Source organism: Microcebus murinus, chromosome 32 (assembly GCF_040939455.1).
Source record: "Microcebus murinus isolate Inina chromosome 32, M.murinus_Inina_mat1.0, whole genome shotgun sequence".
NCBI lineage: Eukaryota > Metazoa > Chordata > Mammalia > Primates > Cheirogaleidae > Microcebus > Microcebus murinus.
This window is the reverse complement of record NC_134135.1, coordinates 160,505-181,220: the sequence shown is the minus strand read 5'-3', so window position 1 is coordinate 181,220 and position 20,716 is coordinate 160,505. Positions and strand designations below refer to the sequence as shown.

Sequence of the window (20,716 nt, the reverse complement as noted above, 5' to 3'; positions counted from 1 at the left end):
GTGCAAGGCAGAAACAATTCCAATTTCTCATACACTCTTCCAGGTAAGAGGGACAGGAGCAGCAGTGTGACCTTGGGGAGTGCTTTGCTGTCTCCAGACCGTGCTGTGGGCTGCAGGGGGAGGAAGTGGGGAAGGCTCAGCTCCCGGAACCTCCTGTCTCGGGCAGCGCTGGGTCTGCAGCTTCCCCCACGTGCACAACGACTGTTTCGTCCTCACACTCTGGCTTCCTGTTGTGGTTTTCTCTAGTTTTCCCCAGCCTGTTTTTCCTCCACCGAGTGACCCTGTGACTAGACAGTCCCAGGATAGTGTCTGTGCTCTGGGCTGCTGCTACCCCTTCGTGCGCCCCAGTGACTAGTCCTTTCCTCTGAGCTTTGCCCTGATGCCTCCCCCCACTTGCTGCCCCTCCAGCCTCCTCCTGCACATGTTGTCACCACTCCCCGACCCCTGTCACCAGGCAGAACGCAGGACTTACCCCAGATGCCTACTTTTTCCATTCACCATGATCTGGACTCGGTGGGTCCTGTATCATTCATTCCAAAAAATGTCGCCCCATACCCTTCCTCCTGCCCTCCCTGCCCCATCCCCCCCCATGCTGTGCCCCTCACAGCACCCAGGTCTAAAGAGAGTTTCCTGCACCCACCCCTGCTGCTCCCTGCTCATAGTGTCCCATGCTCTCCCAGCACCCTCAGCTCACCATGTCCCAGCGTGTCCCCCTGGAAGATTCCAGATATACTTGCAGTCCCCTCACCTGCCAGGCTGTCTCAGAGCCTTTCTCCTCCTCTCCACTCATGATGCTCTGTGACAACTCCCCCTCCTTCCACCCTCAGCTCAGCCTGTTTCCCTCCAGGGTCTTTCAGCATGTGGACTCATGGACTGTTTATTCAAGAGTATGGGTCAAACAGTAGGCATCTTGTGTTTGTCTTTGATTTGAGGTAAGGGAGAGACAGGCCTCCCAGCTCAGCCTTCTCCTTGCTCTGCCCGTCACACAGCCCTGAAGACCCTGAGCAATGGCTCGTCCCCGCCTGTCAGGAGGGCCAGTCCCTGCTCCTGGTGAGTGTGGCTGACAGCAACCCCTGCCACATTGAGCTGGTCCCAGGAGGGAAAAACCCTGAATCCTTTCCAGCCCTCAGCACCAGGTTCTGCAGCTGTCCCATGTAGAGGAGGGAGAGGCAGGTGCTGGTGAGGGCAGCCTGGTTAGTGTTTAGGTTTTGTGAGGGGCTGAGAGCTGGGGACAGATCCTCACCTCCTCTCGCCTTCCCCAGGAGGCTCCTCTGGCTGCAGATGTGTGACTGGGAACCAGGAGGTCTATGGGCCGGGGTCCTCACCCTAATGGCGGGACCTTCATGGGGGCCGGTTTCCTCTTCCCCTGTGGCCTCACCTGGAGCTACTGCAGCAGGTGAACAGGCCTGCCTGTCTCCAGGGAAGCCCGGTAATGAGCTCCTTAGTTCCAGGTGGGGCTGAGCTGTCCTCACCCACCTGGAGCCAGAATTAAACTGACCAACTGTGACCTGAGACCCGTGTGGCTGTGCAGGTGTGGGGCCCCAGGGGAGCTGGGATGGGAGGCCTGACTCACCCCTCCTTCTCCAGACAGAACTGTGGTGTGGATGCCTAGCCATGAGGGACAGACGTGGGACATCACCGTCAGCTTTTCTCTTGAAACTGTCCACTCATGCCCCACTGACTGCCCTTTGTGTCCTGTCTTCCCCTGTCCCCATCTGTGCACCTTCCACTCCCTTGCCCATCTCTGTTCCCTCCTGTTCCCTGTCTGGGCCTTCTGATGGAGGCACCAGACCTGAGGACCTTATGCTCTCACCACTCAATACTTACCTTGTGGCCAGGAGGGAAGACTAGAACATTTTGTCCTCCACATTGTATGGGTCAAAGCAGTCACCAGTGCAATCCAGACTGAAAAATAGGAGCCAATAGTAATAATGAACTTGATTGTGTAATTAAAGCGATACTTTATTTGCACTGGGTGGACTGGCGTTGTTAGGGGCTTTATTTGGATACAAGTTCCTACAGCTGCTCGGGGGCCTGAGTGTCAGATGCCCCCTCTATCTGTTGAGGGGGATTGCCTCTCTCAGTCAAGGCTGTGGACAGCATGAAGTGGAAACGTGTGTAGGGACTGCACAAAGCCTTCCCCTTTTTGCTGCTGGAGCATGACAACAGCCTGGCCTTGTCCATAGGACATCGCTGAGGGGAGAGAGAAGGACAAGGCACAAAATCAGAGGCCTCTCCTTCTTCTGAGTGCCTCCTTCCAGGTGGACCTACACTCTCTCAGGGACATCTGACATGTTGATTGCAACCTAGGGCCACTGTGTTGTGATCAGCCCCTCCTCAGGCTGCAGACAACTCCAGAATCCTGACTCAACTCTACATCAGCACCACGGACAGCAGCAGCTGCCAGGCTTAGGTTTTCCCAGAAGGAGAGTCTGTCCTGGGCAGAAGGACAGACACCTCCTGTGGGCAGTGCCCTGTCCCCTCGGGGCAGAGGTGTTGTTGGCCACACACAGAGTGCAGAACTTGGTAGCTGCCTTAGTGTCTCCGGGACAGTGGGAAGGTGAGAGGGATGGGAACACAACATGTAAGAGTCCAGGGATTAATGCGTTCCAGGACAGTCACATCCACAGTGACTGCCTGGGAGTCCCTACTGTGTCTTCTCTGCCCTTTCCTTCCTGAGAACTCACCCTCCACTCCAGAAGAGCAAGATCCCCCCATCAACAGTCTGTGCCTCCCCATCACAGCCACCCACCCTCTGACCTTGGAAATGTCAGGTGATTTGTCTGTCTCCAAAGCAGATGTTGCTCTGATCAAAGGCAAGGACTGGGTCTGTGCTATTCATGCCTTTCCCAGAAACGTCAAGGCATAGCATTAATGCTTAGGACCTGGCTGCTGAGTCAATGCATGAATGAATGAATGAATGAAATTTCTTCCCTCATCATATCGGAGAAACTTGACAATTCTTCCCTGTCAAATTAACACAAGCTTCCCCTCTCCCAGCCCAGTCACTCCTGGACAGATCAAATTTGACCAAGTGTCTCCTGAGCAGACAGTTGTACATGAGACAGGGCACCCATGTGATTTGGGCAATTCAGTGAGAACCTTAGTCCACTTAGGCTGCTATAAAAAATATCACAAAATGCATTCTTCCTTTAAAGAATACAAATTTATTTTGCACAGTTCTCCAGGCTGGGAAGTGTGAGATCAAGATGCCAGCAGGTTTGGTGTCCCAGGAGGGCCTCCTTCTCTCTGTGTTCTCACGTGGAGAACGGTACAGACAAGCCCTCCTGGTCTCTTCTATAAGGGCACAAATCCCATTCATTAGGGCTCACTGTCATGATCCAATCACTTACCGAAGTCCCCACCTTCTGAAACCATTGCCTTTGGAGTCAGGATTTCAACATATGGATCTGGGCAGGGCGAGTCACAGACATTCTGGTCATCACACTTGTCAGTGGGGACCTCAGTGCCTTCTCTGCACATTAGGGACGTGGGGCCAGAGAGCCTCCCAGCCCTAGTGGGTCATAAGTGGATCATAAGTTCCTGTTTGGCACAGGGTTAGAGTCTCTGTGGTGTCCCTATGACTCATCTCCCTTTTCTGAATCTCTCATTTCAATTGCAAATTGGGGACTCTGGGAAACTGAGAAGCCACAGCACAGCCCTTCTGACCACTGCAGTGCTGAACTTCCCTGCTGGGGGAGAGTGACTGGGCAAGGGTGGGAGCTGGAGGGAAATGAGGCTGCAGGAGGTGACACCAGCTGGAGATGCAGGAAATGGTGGTTGGGGCGGCTGTGCCTGCTCACACCCTGCACTGTCCCTCCTCAGTCACCACAGCCCAAGGACACCCCAGGGAATGGGCTGTCAGAGCACAGCAGGGGACAGGACAAGCCATGAGGGTTAGTGGAAGAAAATGCTGTAATTTTCTACGTGTAGAAGGATTCAGGAAAACATTCTCAAGGCCACAGGATTCCAGGCAGCATGCTCAGATGTACAATTACATAAGAAAAAAACTGGGAGATAACTAGCATTACTGTGAGGCAGGACTCCTCCAGGAGGGAGTGGGGCTTGGACACAGCAAGGGGGAAAAATGGGTGGTCCTAGGTGTTCATTTCTGTAAATCACTGAAAGTTTAATTTGTGGGCATTTTTGTCTATATGTCTTGTATTTCCTCTCAGGAAAAGTTTGAATAAAATCAACCCGGGTCAGTTTTTTCCCCTTTCACAATTTCCCCCACTTCCAGCCTCCACCCACAGTTTAAAATCATCCTCCCCGGAATTCCAGTGCAAGTTTCTTCTCTCCCTTAACTCTGACTTCCCTGAGGGTGGGCAGCCCCAGGGCAGGTGTTCCTGGCTCCCTGTCTCCCCTTCCCGGGGACAGTCCCGGGAGCAGAACCTGCAGCAAAGCCCTGGTGGCCGGGGACCCATCATGCTCTGGAGGAGCCAGAAGTGTGGCTGAGTGAGGTGACAGGGGTGACATAATCTGACCCTATGTCCAGAATGTGTTGACAAAAAGAGAAGTTTCTACCCTTGTAAAATTGTTCCCTTCCCTTTCTCACTTTCTCTCTTGTAAAATCGCATGAACAACAATGGCAGCCTCAGGTTCTCAGGACTCCCGTGAGCCGGGCTCCCTTCTGGTCCCTTGTGGAATCCTCACCGTGACCCCCATGTGCCTGTGCTCAGTCCTCCTGACGCTGCACCTCCAGCCCAGGGGGAGCCACCCCCACCCTGCCTCTGTGTCACCCGTGAGCCTACTGTCACAGGGAGCGCAGAGGTCAGGTGATTCACTGTCTCCCCCTGGACGGTGACTCCATGAATACAGGATCCGGGTCTGCTGTGTTGACCTCGATGTGCAGAGGGGGGACGGCCACGCGTGGTTGCTGAGTGGGGAGGAGGCTGATGCCACCCCGCCTGGGCCTCCCCCAACACCTTGTCCCTGAGCCCCACCCCTGAACCCCACAATCACCCATTTCCTGTGATTCAAGGTCTGGCCAGGTGGGACCTATTTTCACCTTCAAGGAAAGGTACCCGAAAGGGAAGGGTGTTGTCACAGAAGCAGGAGATATGTTTTGGCTCTTCATGGGGTGGGAACTTGGGTGAATCTAGCCCTTTCTAGGCACAGGCTCCCCAGGAGTGGACGTGGGTGGTGACAGTTGATCTGCGAGTCCTGCCCTGGCCCTGACAGTGTCAGGCTGTGAAGTTCCTCTCTGAGGAGGGTCACAGTTCTGACCTCGCTCCCGTCTTCCTGTGGGGCCTCCTCTAAGTCCTGCAGCTCTCAGTTCCCAAGAGAAGAACCCCGAGGAGCAGACTGTCCCCGGGGGCCCTGGCACCTGCGCCCGGACATGCTGCTGTTGCTGGCCCTGCTCTGGGGGACGGCGGGGGTGGAGGGACAGGGAGGGGACAGGGCAGGTTACAGGCTGGAATTGAAGAACGTGGTGACGGTGCAGGAGGGCCTGTGTGTCCATGTGCCCTGCTCCTTCTCCTACCCCCGGGATGGCTGGACTGACTCTGACCCTGTTCACTGCTACTGGTTCCGGGAAAGGGCCAATATATACTATGATACTCCAGTGGCCACAAACAACCCAGCTAGGAAAGTGCAGGAGGAGACCCAGGGCCGATTCCACCTCTTTGGTCATCCAGGGAGGAATGACTGCTCCCTGAGCATCAGAGATGCCACAAGGAGGGACCAGGGCTCATACTTTTTTCGGGTGGAGCGAGGAAGTTTGAAATGGAACTATGCACAAAACAAGCTCTCTGTTCATGTGACGGGTAAGGCTCGGGCTCCAGGAGTGCCCACTGGGGGAGGTAGAGGGGGCCGCAGGGCAGGGCTGGGCTTGGACCTCTGGTCTGGGAGGGGCTGGGGGTGAAGTGTGTGGGGCTCAGAGGAGGAGCTGGACCAGAGCCTGAGTCCTCTCAGGGTCGCACCTTGTACCCTCCTGACCCAGCGTGTCCCCCTTTTCTCTGTAGCCCTGATGCCCGACATCCTCCTCCCGGGGACCCTGGAGTGCGGCCACCCCAGCACCCTGACCTGCTCTGTGCCCTGGCCCTGCAAGCATTGGACACTCCACATCTTCTCCTGGGTGGGGGCCTCTGTGTCGCTTCAGCAATCCACCACTGGCTGTTCCTCGGTGCTCACAATCACCCCTCAGCCCCAGGACCACGGCACCAGCCTCACCTGCCAGGTGACCTTGCCTGAGGATGGTGTGACAAGAACGAGGACCGTCCACCTCAATGTGTCCTGTGAGAGCTGGGCTGGGAAGCCTGGGGTCCTGCTGGGGTCTCCAGGGCAGCGGGATGGGTCAGGGATGCACACGGGGTGCTGAGACCTAGGTCCAGGAAGGGAGGGTCAGGATGACTTGGATCCACCTTCCCCCCTGACATGACTCCTGGGGACAGAGGTAGCATCCACCCAACCCTCAGCAGTGACTTGGGGCTGCTGTGTCTCTCTGCCCCAGACTCTCCTCAGAACTTGACCGTGACTTTCCTCCGAGGAAATGGCTCAGGTAGGCAGGGCCCTCCCTGGGCTGTGGGAGCAGGGTCTCTTCAGTCAGGGCAGGCAGGTCCTCCTCACCTGGACTCACCTGGTTACCTGGGACTCCCTTGCTGGTTACCCCAGGGGCCCTCCCTCCTTTCAGATTTCTCTACAACCCCTTGGCCCACAATAAGGACAGGGCGACACTCACAGCAGAGCCGACCTCCAGGCCCCTTGTCATCCATCCCCTGAACACTTCCTTAGCCTCCTGTGTTTATTTCCCAATAGTTTATGTACTAGAGGCCCATTCCCTCCCCAGAACCCACCAGGGTCCGCACAGGCTGCTCTGAGCCTTGGTCTGTTCACCTGCAGGACCTCAGAGGTGGTTTGACATCAGTAGTGCAGCCTGTCCCCATGGTCCTGTGTGACTGTGTGGTGTCCCCCTGCATGGGTGGACCCTGAGTGTATATACATCTTATGCTAATGGAAAATCATGGCATTCTTTTATCCTATCAACAGACACACTGCAAGGAATATCTTCTATCTCCTTTCACATGTGTGTGTTTGTCTGTCAGATAATTCCTATAAATGATATAGATAGGTCCTGAATTTTCTTTAATATTGAGAAATATGACCAAGTGTTTCTGGATTGAGGTTGTACAATTTACATTTCCAACAGGGAGGGTTGACAGTGTGTGTTTTCCTCCACTGCAGTCCCTGTCTGCTCCCCTCACAAGTCCCTTTCTCTGTCCTTCCTTCCTGTCTGCAGATCTCTCTGTCTCTCTGACCCTCTGTCTCTTTCTCTACAGCACCCACTCTCCTGGAGAACGGCTCATCTGTGTCAGTCCTGGAGGGCCAGTCTCTGCGCCTGCTCTGTGCTGTCAGCAGCAACCCCCCTGCCAGGCTGAGCTGGACCCGGGAAAGCCTGACCCTGTACCCCTCGCAGCCCTCGGGGCCTCTTTTGCTGGAGCTGCCTCGAGTGCACCCCAGGGATGAAGGAGAATTCACCTGCCGAGCTCAGAACCCTCTGGGCTCCCAGCATGTCTCCCTGAGCCTCTCCCTGCAGAGTGAGTACACAGGTGGGTGGGGGAGGAATAGAGGAGACACACTTGCCCTACCCTCAGGGTCTGCCCAGCAGCCCTCTGCGCTACAAAGGGAAGCTCAGCTGTGAGTTCTAGAACTTCCCTGTGACCCTGACCATCACTGTCCTCTTCCTGCCTGGCAAGGGCATAACGTGGGGTGAGGGGAAGAGGTGGACCGTGGAGGGGAGGGGCTGAGGCCTGGACAGGGGTGTTTGGGGAGACAAGTTCCTTGCTCTGCAGGGCTGGGACTAGGGTGAGACACACCAAGAACTCACCTTGGGCACAAAATTTTAGAAGGATGAAATAGTCAGCAATCAAGGGAAATAATATTGTGATGCAGTGATCTTTTTAAAACAAAAAATTGAACATAAAAAAGTCAATGATGAACAAAATCTCAAAATCTTAAATAAAGAAAGGCTGCAGCAGCACTTCCATGTGTCACTGGTCCCACCAGCAGATTCCTCCCTCCTCCCTCCCATCCAGGTTCTTTGCCTCTGAGATGGGGGAGGGGAGTAGAGCCCAGGGCCTACAAGGGAGGCAGGAGGAGAGACCCAGCCCTTGCAGGTGAGTCACCAGAGTTGCTCTCATGCATCTGCAGGCAAAGTGCGGCCAGTCTCAGGGGTGACGCTGGGGGCTGTCTGGGGAGCTGGAGCCACAGTCCTGGTCTTCCTGTCCTTGTGCGTCATCTTCATCGTGTAAGCATTGACCGTGGGGGCAGGGATTGCCGGGAGCAGAGTCTCTGGGGCTGGAGTTGGAGGGAGCCTGATGGGTCATGAGCTTGAAGCAAGGACAAGAAGAAGGTGAGGGATGCACAGTGACAATTTCATGAGCTCCCTTGTTTTGGGGGCTCCTAGTCTATGGTAAAGCTCTGGCCCCCATATCCAGGAGTGAGGTGTGTGTGTTCTCAGTACTGGCATTTGTGTGACTGGAAACCTCTGTCCCACCACGGTCATCCCTACAGCCTCTTACTAGGAAACGGATGGGTCACCCTGCCCACTGTGCCCTCATCTGCCCAGACTAAGGCTCTCTGGTCTCTCCTCTCAGCGTGAGATCCCGCAGGTGGAAGGTGGCAAGAGCAGCATCAGGTGTGGCGGACACGGGCGTGAAGGAGACAGACGCTGTCAGGGTCCCAGGCTCTTGGGTAAGTGACATGGGCCTCTCCACATCCAGCTTGCAGCCTGGACACCTCCCACAGGATGGCCTCCAGTATAGCTTAGCTGGGCATGGCCAAAGTTGCCTCCTCATCTACTCCTCCTACCTAAAAGCTGCTGCCCCCTGCAGCATTCCCCATGGTGCCCCAAACACGGAAGTCCATCCCTTCTGCCTCCTCCACGGCCAGACACTGGAAGAGTTACCTCCTGTATGTACTTGCTTTCTTCTCCTATGGCCAAATGTCTTGCCCATTTTCCCCCTAAGAACAGCCAGCATTGGTCCCCTCCCTCCATCCTGACCCCTCTCATTGCTGAGGCCTCAGGTTCTCTTCTTGGACTCCCTCACCTCTCTGCCTCTCACCTCCCCTTCCCTACCTGGAGGGATTGTCCAAAAGCCATCACTGCCTGGTCCCTCTGCATTTGAACAGCTGCTCCCCCACCCCCAACACCGTTAGAACAGAGGCTGGGAAACATTTTCTGCAAGGGCCAGATTGTAAATGTGTTTGGATCTGTGGGCTATATACTCTCTGTTGCAGCTACTCAACTCTGTTGTTGTAGCATGAAAGTGGCCATAGACCATGTGAAAATGATGAGGTTAGCTGTGTTGCAATAAAACTTTATTTACAAAATCAGGCAGTGGGTAGAGTTTGACCCAAGGGCCGTAGTTTGCCCATCCTTTGTCTAGAGAATGAAGCCCCGACTCTCCAGCCTGCAGCTCTGCCCTTCAGGCCTTTTAGGTAACTACATGTCCCCTAAGGATTGAATTTTAGTGAGGCGAGTGAGACTCTGCAGCTAGATGTTTTGTGTACGTTAGAGCTGGGCTCCAATTTGCTCAGGAAAGCACACTTCCTAATCTGGGTTTATTTAAATTTTTATTCTCCATGGATCTTTAGCATTAATTTTCTTGTTCGTTTTTTTGTTCTTTATTTTTTTAAATTTCAGCATATTAAGGGGGTACAAATGTTTAAGTTACATGTGTTGCCTTTTCCCTTCTTTGCCCCTGGAGTCAGAGCTTCAAGTGTGTCCATCCCCCAGATGGTGCGCATCATATTCATTATGTATGTACATACCCATCCCTCCTGCCCCCTCTCATCTGCCTGATGCCCGATAACTGTTATCCCTATATGTCCACTTAGGTGTTGATCAGTTAATACCAATTTGCTGGTGAGTACATGTGGTGCTTAATTTTCTATTCTTGGGATATTTCACTTAGGAGAATGGTTTCCAGCACTATCCAGGTAAATACAGGAGGTGCTGTATCACCATTGTTTCTTATAGCTGAATAGTACTCCATGGTATACATACACCACATTTTATTAATCCACTCATGTATTGATGGACACTTGGGTAGTTTCCACATCTTTGCAATTGTGAATTGTGCTGCTATAAACATTCAAGTGAAGATGTCTTTTTAATAGAATGTCTTTTGCTCTTTCGGGCAGATGCCCAGTAATGGGATTGCTGGATCAAATGGTAGATCTACTTGTATCACTTTAAGACATCTCCATATTGGTTTCCACAGAAGTTGAACTAGTTTTCAGTCCCACAAGAAATGTAGTAGTGTTCCTATCTCTCTGCATCCATGCCAACATTTATTGTTTGGGACTTTTTAATAAAGGTAATTCTCACTGGAGATAAGTGATATCTCATTGTGGTTTTATTTGCATTTCCTTGATGATTAGAGATGTTGAGCATTTTTTCATGTTTGTTGGCCATTATTCTGTCTTCTTTTAGTAAGTTTCTGTTCATGTTTCCTGCCCACTTTTTGGTAGGATTGTTTGATTTTTTCTTGCTGATTTCCCTGAGTTCTAAATAGATTCTAGTTATCAGCCCCCTATCGAATGTGTAGCATGTGGAAATTTTCTCCCATTCTGTAGGTTTTCTTTTTGCTCTCTTGACAGTTTCTTTGGCTGTGTAGATGTTTTTTAATTTGATCAGGTCTCATTTACTTATTTTTGTTGATGCTGTGATTGCCTTTGGGGTCTTCTTCTTAAATTCTTTGTATAGGCCAATGTCTAGAAGAGTATTTCCAATGTTTTCCTGTAGAATTCTAATAGTTAGACACTTTAGGTTTAAGTCTGTTACACAGCGTGACTTGATTTTTGTGAGAGGTGAGAGGTGTGGATCCTGTTTCAGTCTTCTACATGTGGCTATCTAGTTTTCCCAGCACCATTTATTGAATAAGGATTATTTTTCCCAGTGTATACTTTTCTCTGTTTGTCAAAGATTAGATGGCTATATGAGGATGGTTTTACATCTGGGTTCTCTGTTCTGTTCCACTGGTTAATGTTCCTGTTCTGATGCTAATCCCAAGCTGATTTAATGACTATAGCCTTGTAGTATAGTTTGAAGTCTGGTAAATTGATACCTCCCATCTTGTTTTTATTGCCTCCATAAGAAGTGTAAAATTATTTTTTCTATATCTGTGACAAATGATGATGGTACTTGAATAGGGGTTGCATTGAATCTGTAGATCACTTTGGGTAGTACTGACATTTTAACAGTGTTGATTCTGTCGACCCACGAGCATGATATGGTCTTCCACCTGTTAAAGTCCTCTGCTATTTCCTTCCTCAATTTTATTTTTTAAAATGTTGCATTGAAATATTCTTCATCTCAATCCCGACATCTTTGGCTGCCTTTTCATTTTGGACTCTGGCGAGTACCACATTTCTTCACCTTGGTCCAGACCTTCCCTTGAGCTACTTCCTGCCTCCTGCTTCGAGCTCCACCCACACTGGGCTTTTCACTATTGTCACCCACAACAAGGTGATTAGCAACTCTGCATCTTTGCACTGGCTGTTCCTCCATCTTCAAATGCTCTTCCCTGCTCATTTCACTTCCTATAGAGGATTTTGAGAAAGAGAGTGACAACATCCTTTCATTCTTCAATTTGGTCAGAAAAAATTATTGAACACCTACCAAGAGACAAGCTCTGTATGTGCCAGGGTCCCATCCATGAAAAGCATTTAGAAATCATGGGCTCAGTGAAGTCTTCTTTTAGAGAGAGGGATATATCCACGCCAGTCCCTAACTAACCTAGCAAACAACAAATAAATGAAGGAAATGTCAAGACTAGACACATAATTTAGGAGTAATCCAGGTTACAGGAAATAGAAAAAGCTGAGGAGATGGAGATTGCCTATGGTGTCTTGTGTTACGTATGATCTACATATCATCTATCTAGAGATTTACATATCTATGCGTCTACTATCTCTGTCTCTCTAACTCACTCTCTATCTTTTCATCCTTCCATCCAGTCATGCATGTATCTGTCTGTCTTTGTTAAGAAATAAAGCACACAACACAAATTTGAACATCTTAACCATTTTTAAGTGTACAGTTACACAACAGATTCTAGAATTTTCACCTTGCCAAACTGAAACTCTATACCCACTGAATAACAACTCCCCACTTCCCCACCCCAGCTCTCCTCTTTGCAGTGAAACCCTGGAGACCACCATGCTACTTTCTCTTTCTATGAATTTGATGACTACATATCTCATTTAATGATGACTACATATTTCATATAAGTGGAGTCATACAGTATTTGTCTATTTGTGAGAGTCTTATTTACTTAACATACATCCACAGGATTCATCCACTCTGTAGGATATTACAGCATTTCCTTCCTTTCAACGAATGATTCCTAATATTCAATTCTGCATATACACACTGCTTTTTAAAATCCATTTATGTATGGACTGGCATTGGGGTTGCTTCCACATTGGCAATTGTGAATTATGCTGCAGTGAAACTGGGTGTGCTGATATCTTCTCAAGATCTTGCTTTCAATCCTTTTGGATATGTGTACAAATAGAGGAATGATGGATCCTATGTTAATTCTATTTTTAATTGATTAATCTTTGGAGGAACTGCCATATGCTTCCCCATACTGGCTATATCATTTTATGTTTCCATCAATAGTATCTATGGGTTCTCATTTCTCTACATACTCACCAACAGCTGGTATTTTCTGTGTTTTATTTGTTTGTTTTTCACAGTCGCCATTCTATGTTGCCAAATTCAATTTCTCTTGTAATTAGTGATCCAAGCATCTTTTCATGTGCCCTTAGACCATTTATATGTCTTCTTCTGAGAAAAGTCTATCAGGATCTTTTACTTACTTTTAAACCGGTTTAATTGGTTTTCATTGTGGAGGTATATGAGGTCTTTATATATTCTGGATATTCACCTCTAATCACATGTAGGATTTTCAAATTTTTTCACCAATGATACATTGACTAGTAGTTTCTGTTAATGATTTTTGAGCAAAGGCATGAAGAAGGCTCAGAGTCTGGCACTCGACTGTGTGACAGTAGGAAGGGGGAAGGGAAGGGGCAGAGCTCAGACACAGGAGGCTGAGCGGGGAGTGGGGAGCCACAGGGAGGGCCGTGTGGTTAGACAGAGGGAGGCAGGGGCCCTGAGCAGGAAGTGAGCGTGGACCAGCCCTGCCTGTGTGGGGGTCATGTCTGAACGCACAGCCACTGTGAGCATCTGGAGAGTTTGTGCAGAAGAGAGCAGGTGTGGGAGAGGAAGAGCAGAAGCGGAGAGTCAGAGAGGACACTGGTGGATATTCCAGGCAAGAGATGACCCAGCTGGAGGATGGCCATGGAGGCTGGGCCGGACTGGATTCTGGACGATTTGAAGTGAAGGCTCATGGGAATTGCTAATGACTTAGGAGTGGGCCGTGAGTGACAGAGAGGGTGAGGGATGTCTCCTGGATTTTTGACCTGAGCTGCTGGAAGAATGGAGGTGGTAGTCACTGAGGGTGAGCATATTGGAGGAGAAAGAGATCTCGGGGAGAGAAGAAGACGTTCAGTGTAAATAGGCTGAGGTTTAGGTGTCTTTGGAGCAGGGAGTCAGAGTTTCAAGTATACTGTTGGATCAAAGTTTGTAACCAGGAGAGGGGAATGTGATGGAATTCTGGATTTGGGGATCATCAGTCTGTAGGTGTTATGAAATCCACATAGTGGGTCAGATTACAAAGCAAATTTGAAGAAGTAAAGATTCTGGGCAGCTCTGCTATTTAGGGGTCAGGGAGATGTGGCGTAAGCAGCAAAAGGGCTTCCAAGGAGGTGGGATGGACCCAGAAATTGTGATGTCCTGCAGTTGAGTAATGGAGGTTCTCTGTGCAGTCACCATGTGCAACTGGGTCCTCTGCTACTGCCACACCCAGGACGGGGAAGACTGACACATGGGCATTCGGATTAGCCAAGTGCGGATGGTGGTGATCTTGATACTAGCTGTGCTGAAAAGTTGTGTGTGTGTGTGTGTGTGTGTGTGTGTGTGTGTGTGTGTGTGTGTGTGAATTCTAATCTGAATAATCTAAAGAGAATGGAGGAGCAAACTCACAGTTCTGTGCACATATTCCGGTGTTCATGGGCAGCTGAGAAGGGCTCCGGTTAAGCAGATGGCCTCGCAGGCAGCCTGCATCACCTCTGCTATGGCTTCAAACAGGATAAATGTGTTATCTTACAGTTCTGGTGCTCGGATGTCTATAGGAGGTTTCCCTGGGCTAAAATCAAGGTGTTGGCCGGCAGGGCAGTGCCTTCTGGCTGCTGTAGGGAAGACCCACTTTCTTGGTCTTCCAGCTCCTAGAGGTGCCTGCGACCCTCAGCTCTGGTCCCTTCTCTACCTGTCCCCTCTTTTTCTTGTTAAGACTCATTGATCACATTGGGTCCACCCATATATTTCAGGGTAATCTTCCCATCTCAATGTCCTTAACTTGCCTCTATCTGCAATGTCCCTTTTGCCACGTAAGGTTACATACCCCCAGGGTCCAGGGGGTTAGGGTGGGGACATTTTTGTGAACCATTCATCTTCTGATCAAAGGGATATGCTTGTTGTGACTGGCTTGTCCCTACACCGGCCCCCTCTCCAAACTATGAGCTTCCTACAGGCAAGTGCCATGTCTGAATCAACGGCCTATAATTATCACAGACCTTGCTTTGGGCCAACATAATAATTCATTAATGAGCATTTGTTTGTTTGATGGCTATTTATTGCCACTTCCCTCAGTTACAGAGAGAGCTGCAGGAGGTCTGAGCCCCTGTCCAGCTTGTCCACCCAGCACATCCAGTTCCCAGCTTAGGGCCTCACACACAGGGGCCTCCATGGGACAGCAGGCTGTGGGGTCAGAGAACTGCCTGGGTTGGATCCTGGAGCAGCAGGGAGTTGGGCAGGCTGCTTCCTGCCTCCACTTCAGTGCTCGGATCTATAAAATGAAGGCAATTTAATATTTCCCTCATCAAATTGTTGTGAGAATTTAATGAAATTGATAAACACCTGAGGAGGTGCTCATTAAGTACTGAATGTTTATAGATACTTGGAAGAAGGAGATTCCACAAAAATGCCTGAAGGACGAGTGGGAGAAGGAACTCATGGCCTTCCTCCCTGGCCTCCCTGGCCTCCCTGCCTTGTCCTGTCCCCATTGTCTGCTCTCACACCCTTCTTTCTCTCTTCACTCAGGAGTCCCTGACTGGACCCCAGGCAGGTGACAGCCCCCCAGACCAGGCTCCCCGAGCTGTGGACGCCCCCTCCTCAGGGCAGGAACAAGAGGTGCAGTATGCATCCCTCAGCTTCCAGAAGAGGAAGGCTCAGGACACTGCAGGATGGGAGGCCACAGGCAGAGAGTACTCAGAGATCAAGATCCACAAGTGAGAAACTGTGGAGACCGGGCCCTGTGGGGGGATCCCGCCCCTCCTGGCAAAGGGGACGTCAGAGGCTCATTCCTGCAGAATCCAAGCCCTCCACAGACCCACGCTGCCCAGCAGAACCCCCGAGCTTCCTCCTCCTGTGAAACTGAAACCTTGTGCCCACTGACCTCTGTATCCCCTTTCTCTGTCCTGCTCGGCCCTGCCTCCCAGCTTCTCATACCCACTATTCCACTTTCTGCTTCTGTGAGTTAGAGTGCTATAGACTCCACATGTAAGTGTGAATAAAAGGTATTTGTCTCTGTGTGCTTGGCTTATTTCACTTAACATAATGTCCTTTAGTTTGATCCATGGTCTCTCAAATGAGAGAATAATGTATATTTCAAAATAGGTAAATGAGGATTATAAATGTTCTTACTAAAAAGAAATGATAATAGGTGAGTTGATGTTAACAAAGAGATCTGGGTCTTTCTCCTCATGCACAATGTAAAGGCAAACATGGAAGCACCAGGTTTTTGCAGCAAGAATGGTTTATTTCCAGCCAGCTGAATGAGGAGACAGAAGTCATGCCCAAACCTGTATCCGTGAGCAGGGGTTAGGACAGGTTTTATAGTGACAGGGTAATGAGGGGTGACTGGATCCTGACATGGAGGTGACACCAGGGCCCAATCTTATTGGAACCTGGATCCTTCCATGTGTTGTGCGCTTCTGAATTCAGTCCCCACTCCTGGGCCCAACCATTTAGGTTCCGCCTGTGGTTGCATGCTCAGGGCAAACTCAGGTTATGTGATCTTCAAACTGGGGGTTCGGGGCAACTGGAAAGCAAATCACAACTTTGTTACATAAAAATTGACCCAGATTGATCTGATGCAGTTTCAGTGATGGGTATACTCACTCTCCTGACCTGATCATTCCACCAGGTTTACATGTATGGAAATCTCACTGGGGCTGTCTCAGGGCCACTCAGCTACTCCGGGCAGGGCTGGGGTTTTAACCCCACCTGATTCTGAGTCTCTGCTCTCATTTAACGTTGAGTCACGTAACCTGCAAGCCTGGCCCCTTTGGCCATAAGTTAGTAGGAAATAGTATTCCTGAATGGTCTTGATATTTGCTAAAGAGGTGATAGTAAATCGTCCAGAGTCTGAGGGAGAAGAAAGGTGAAGTTGAGTAGATAAGGGATGGGAACATCTCAATTTTTTGGCCGTTCTTCATTTATTTGTTCATTGTCACCCAGTTATTAGCTATTTTAATTGAACGTTGTTTGTTTATTTTTTTCTTAAAAATGAAAAGTATCATTCGTTTTTTAAATTATGACAATATTCACCTGCTACAAATACACAAATCTTAAGCATGTGATTCCATGAGTTTTGCCAAACCTGTACACCTGTGTTCCCCAATCAGGACCCCAATCAAGGATATGGAAATTTCCCATCACAGCAGAGAACTCCTGGCTCCCATGCCCAGTCAATCCGCAACATGAGAACCAACACACTCTGATACTTATCACTAGACATTACTTTTCCATGTCTTTAAACATTATATATTTGGCATTCTATGGTATGTATTCTTGTGTCTCATTTTATTTTCACTTAGCATGGTACTTTTTGGGATTCATCTATGTGGTTTCATGTGTCAGCATTGTAGTCCCTGTTATCACTGACCAGGATCCCACAGTATGAGCATATCACTGTTCCTTTACCTACTATTTTCTGTTCATGAATATTTGCTTTCATTTTTGCAATTATGAATATAACTGCTGTGAAGATGTTTGCAGAAGACTGTGTTGAGATGTTTCCATTTCTGTCGGGTGCTGGGGGCAAGGGTGGCACGGGCACAGTGAGGACAGATTCACATGCCAGATGCTCCAAAGCATGGGTCCTCTACTGTGGCCCTCGGGCCACAGGCCACCCTCCTAGGACATTTATCCTGCCTGCCGGGTGTTTTTGCCCAGGCTGCCTGTCCTGCTTAGCAGCCGACTCGTTCCAGGTTCACAGTGCGCATGTGTGGAATGTGCGCCGCACTCTCCACAGCCCTCCAACGATCTGAGGGACAGTGAACTGGCCCCCTGTTCAAAACATTTGAGGACAACTGCTCCAGAGTCTCTGGGATGTCCCGGTGGAGACCAGCATCCAGCAGCTCATGAGGGGAGGACTAGAGATGGACACTGGGAAACATCAGGTGGTCACATAGTTCTGATCATGAACCCCCAGTGCTGTGGGTTGAATATTGTCCCCCAAGAGATATGTTTAAGTACTAACTCCTGTGCCTGCCAAAGTGAGTTAGTTTGGAAACAGGGTCTTTCCAGATGCAATCAAGATAATATGAAGTGAAACAGGATTAGGACAGTCCCTAAATCCCATGACTGGTGACCTGACACAAGGAGGGAAATTCAGACAGAGAGACACCCATAGGAATGACGGCCAAGTGACAATGGAGACCGAGATTGGACTTATGGTGCCAGAAGCCAGGGGATGGCAAGGATTGCTGGCAACCACCAGCAGCTGGAAGAGGCAAAGGGTTCTTTCTAGGACCTTCAGAGGGAGCATGGCCCTGCTGACACCTTGAATTTGGACACCTGGACTCCAGAACTGTGAGAGAATCAATCTCTGTGGTTTTAAGTCACCATGTTTATGGCAATGTGTCCTAGCAGCCCTAAGAAGCCAGTGCAGTGAAGGCAGCACACCTGCTGGGCACCACTGTGCATGGGATCCTGCACCTGTCCTGTCTCATGCAGGCTTCACAGTCACTCAGAGACAGTCACAGAGCCACACAGGACACAAGTGCAGGGACCGGGTTGAATCCAGGCAGCTTCCCTATGGCCACAAATGGGTTTTAATCAGTGGGCCATAGATGGGCTTTAATCAGTGGGCCACAGAGCTGCACCTAACCAAGGGATGGCCTTGTGCCAGGCACTGTCATAACTGTGAGCATTTGCTCACTGCTTCCTCCCTGCAGCCCTGTGAGGAGGGTGCCCCACAGTGAAGCTGTTCCTGAGAGCAGGGCCTGCAGCCCACACAGAGTCAGACTCAGCCAGTAAAGAGCCTCTGTCCCCACCCTCCCTGCTTCCGTCCCTTCCTCCCTTCTTGTCTCCCCTCCCACTTTCTTACTTTCTTTTTCAATTACAGATGCCATTATGATGAACAAATTTCCTTACATATTTAGGAGCATATTCATGAAGATAGCTCAGAAAAGCTTTCCAGAAGTAGAATTATGAACTCTGAAGTAACTTCACTGTTTTTAATTTGTTTTTCTGATTATAAAATCATCTTGTGGACTTTGTGAATAAAAAACCACTATATACAGTAAGGCATACAGAGCAATATTAAAATAGAGATAATACTGTTAATATTTGTTTTCCACAATTTTTGTATGTGTTTGTACACATAAAACTGTGGAAAACACATATAGACATACTGTGCATATTATATCTATCTTTGCCTATTAACCTATTCTTTTTCGTAACTACGATCCTGTCAGATGCAGCTTTGCATTACATATTTCTAACTTGCTATCAGGTCTTGAGCATTTTCGGCAGCAGGAAGCATCCTTCCGCAGGTGGTTTCTCACGATGAAAGCTTAGCTCAATGTGGGCTGTTCCCTATCTAATCAATTTCCTGTTGTGTGGCACTTTTAGATTGGTCCGTATCCCTGTCCCTGGCACTGCCGAGAAGGCATCTTTGCAGCATCTCTGATGATGCCATGGGGTCCAGTGCGGGAAACTGAGAAGTTGGACCCTCAGGAGCTGAGGGGGAGGAGCCTTGGGAATTAGAGCCAGAGCTCTGCTCATGGCCCGCCCCAGCCTGCATCCTATTGGCCAGCTCTGATTGGCATTTGGAGCTGCCAATGGCCATGCTGCCCATGGTGTCATCCCAAGTCCAAAGTGGGGCCTCAAGACTTCTGCCAGGAGCCTCTGTCTCCCATCTTGGTGTAACTGGGCTGATTCCCTCTCTCGACTGTCCAGAGAGACCCTGGACCCTGTCCACCCTGGCCGGTCCCAGTCAGATCTCAGCCCTTCTCCATCAGACTCCCTCACCTCCTTGCCCTCTGGTCTTGTCGTCCAGGTCTGAGGTGGACACTCAGGTAGCCCGGTGTGTCCTGTGGGAAGAAATCAGGGGAGTCACATCTCAGAGTCACAAGAAACCCAGGAGGGTCCAGGGTAGAGAGATGAGGGGGCCCAACTGTTACACCACGCCCAAGCCCTCCCCATGTGGGGCCCTAGGAAGTGGGGGAAGTGGATCTGGGGGCTTGACCTCTACACCAGGAGTCGTCAGCATCCCCACACTTTGAAAGTTTCTGAGGTCTTAAGGTCACTGGAGGAAGATGCCATTGGGTGGGGGTTGGGGAGGAAAAGAGGCTGCGTGAACCTGAGGAAGGAGTGGGCACTGCCATCTTAATTACCAGTGGTGACAGTAATAATAATGATAATAGGGATAATAATAATTTACTTCACACTTATTATATGTCTGTTTTATAGTATACAGAAATTATCTCTAACCCTCCCAGCAGCCACAACACTTTAAGCACACTGCAGATGGCGAAATGCGGGTTCACAGAGGTGGAGTCATCTGCCCAAAGTCCCACTCCCAGAACATGACACAGGCTGCAGTTGTCAACCTGGCTTCTCGGACTCCCAGACCCTGCTCTCATGCAGACTGGAGTGCTCAGACCTCGGAGGAGGAATCACTCGATTTGTCTCTTTCTATTTCTCTATTTTTTCTTTTTTAGTCTTTAAGGACATTTTTATATGATTGGCCTGCAGCAATGTTGTCCATTACAACTTTTTGCAGTAAGTCAAACGTTCGATATCTGCATGATTCCACTGGTATCCAATAGCGACATGTGGCTCTCCAGCACTCGATATGTGACTGGTGTGACTGAGCAACCGAATTTTTCTCTTATTTGATTTTAATTAATTTATTGAAATAGCTACATAGGGCTGATAACTACCCTATTGGATAATTCAGGTTAGAGACCCTCCCTTCAAGTTTTAAATTAAATGTGACATTAAATAAAGTCAGGACTAAAATCTTGTTTAATGATGAATCTTTTTTTTAGATAAACTTTTTTTATGACTAAATTAGAATTTTATTAATTTATTTATTTATTTTAGCGTGTTATGGGGGTACATATGTTAAGGTTACATATATTGCCCATTCCCCTTCCCCCTCGAGTAAGAGCTTCAAGCATAGATAAACTTTCAATATAGCTTGATCTCAAAGTTTACATTTCAATTAGACTTTTATTTAGTTTAAAATTTTAAATTAAAATTAGTTCAATTAAGAGGAATTTTGATCTGCTGGACACCTGGACATATGTGAGAGTCTTCGGGAAGTGAGCTGTCCAAGGCATTATGATCTCC

The 20,716-nt window shown here is 49.3% G+C and overlaps 1 protein-coding gene across 1 annotated transcript in view; it reads left to right on the top strand.

Annotated features, from left to right (window-relative positions):
• Positions 1 to 15,661, top strand: part of LOC105882132 (sialic acid-binding Ig-like lectin 9) — a 34,234-nt gene extending 18,573 nt beyond the window's left edge. The window contains exon 8 of the mRNA XM_075998970.1: positions 15,173 to 15,661. Coding sequence (XP_075855085.1) covers positions 15,173 to 15,364 — 192 coding nt within the window. The 3' untranslated portion in view covers positions 15,365 to 15,661. The remainder of the gene's footprint in view (positions 1 to 15,172) is intronic.
• The last annotated feature ends 5,055 nt before the right edge of the window (positions 15,662 to 20,716 follow it).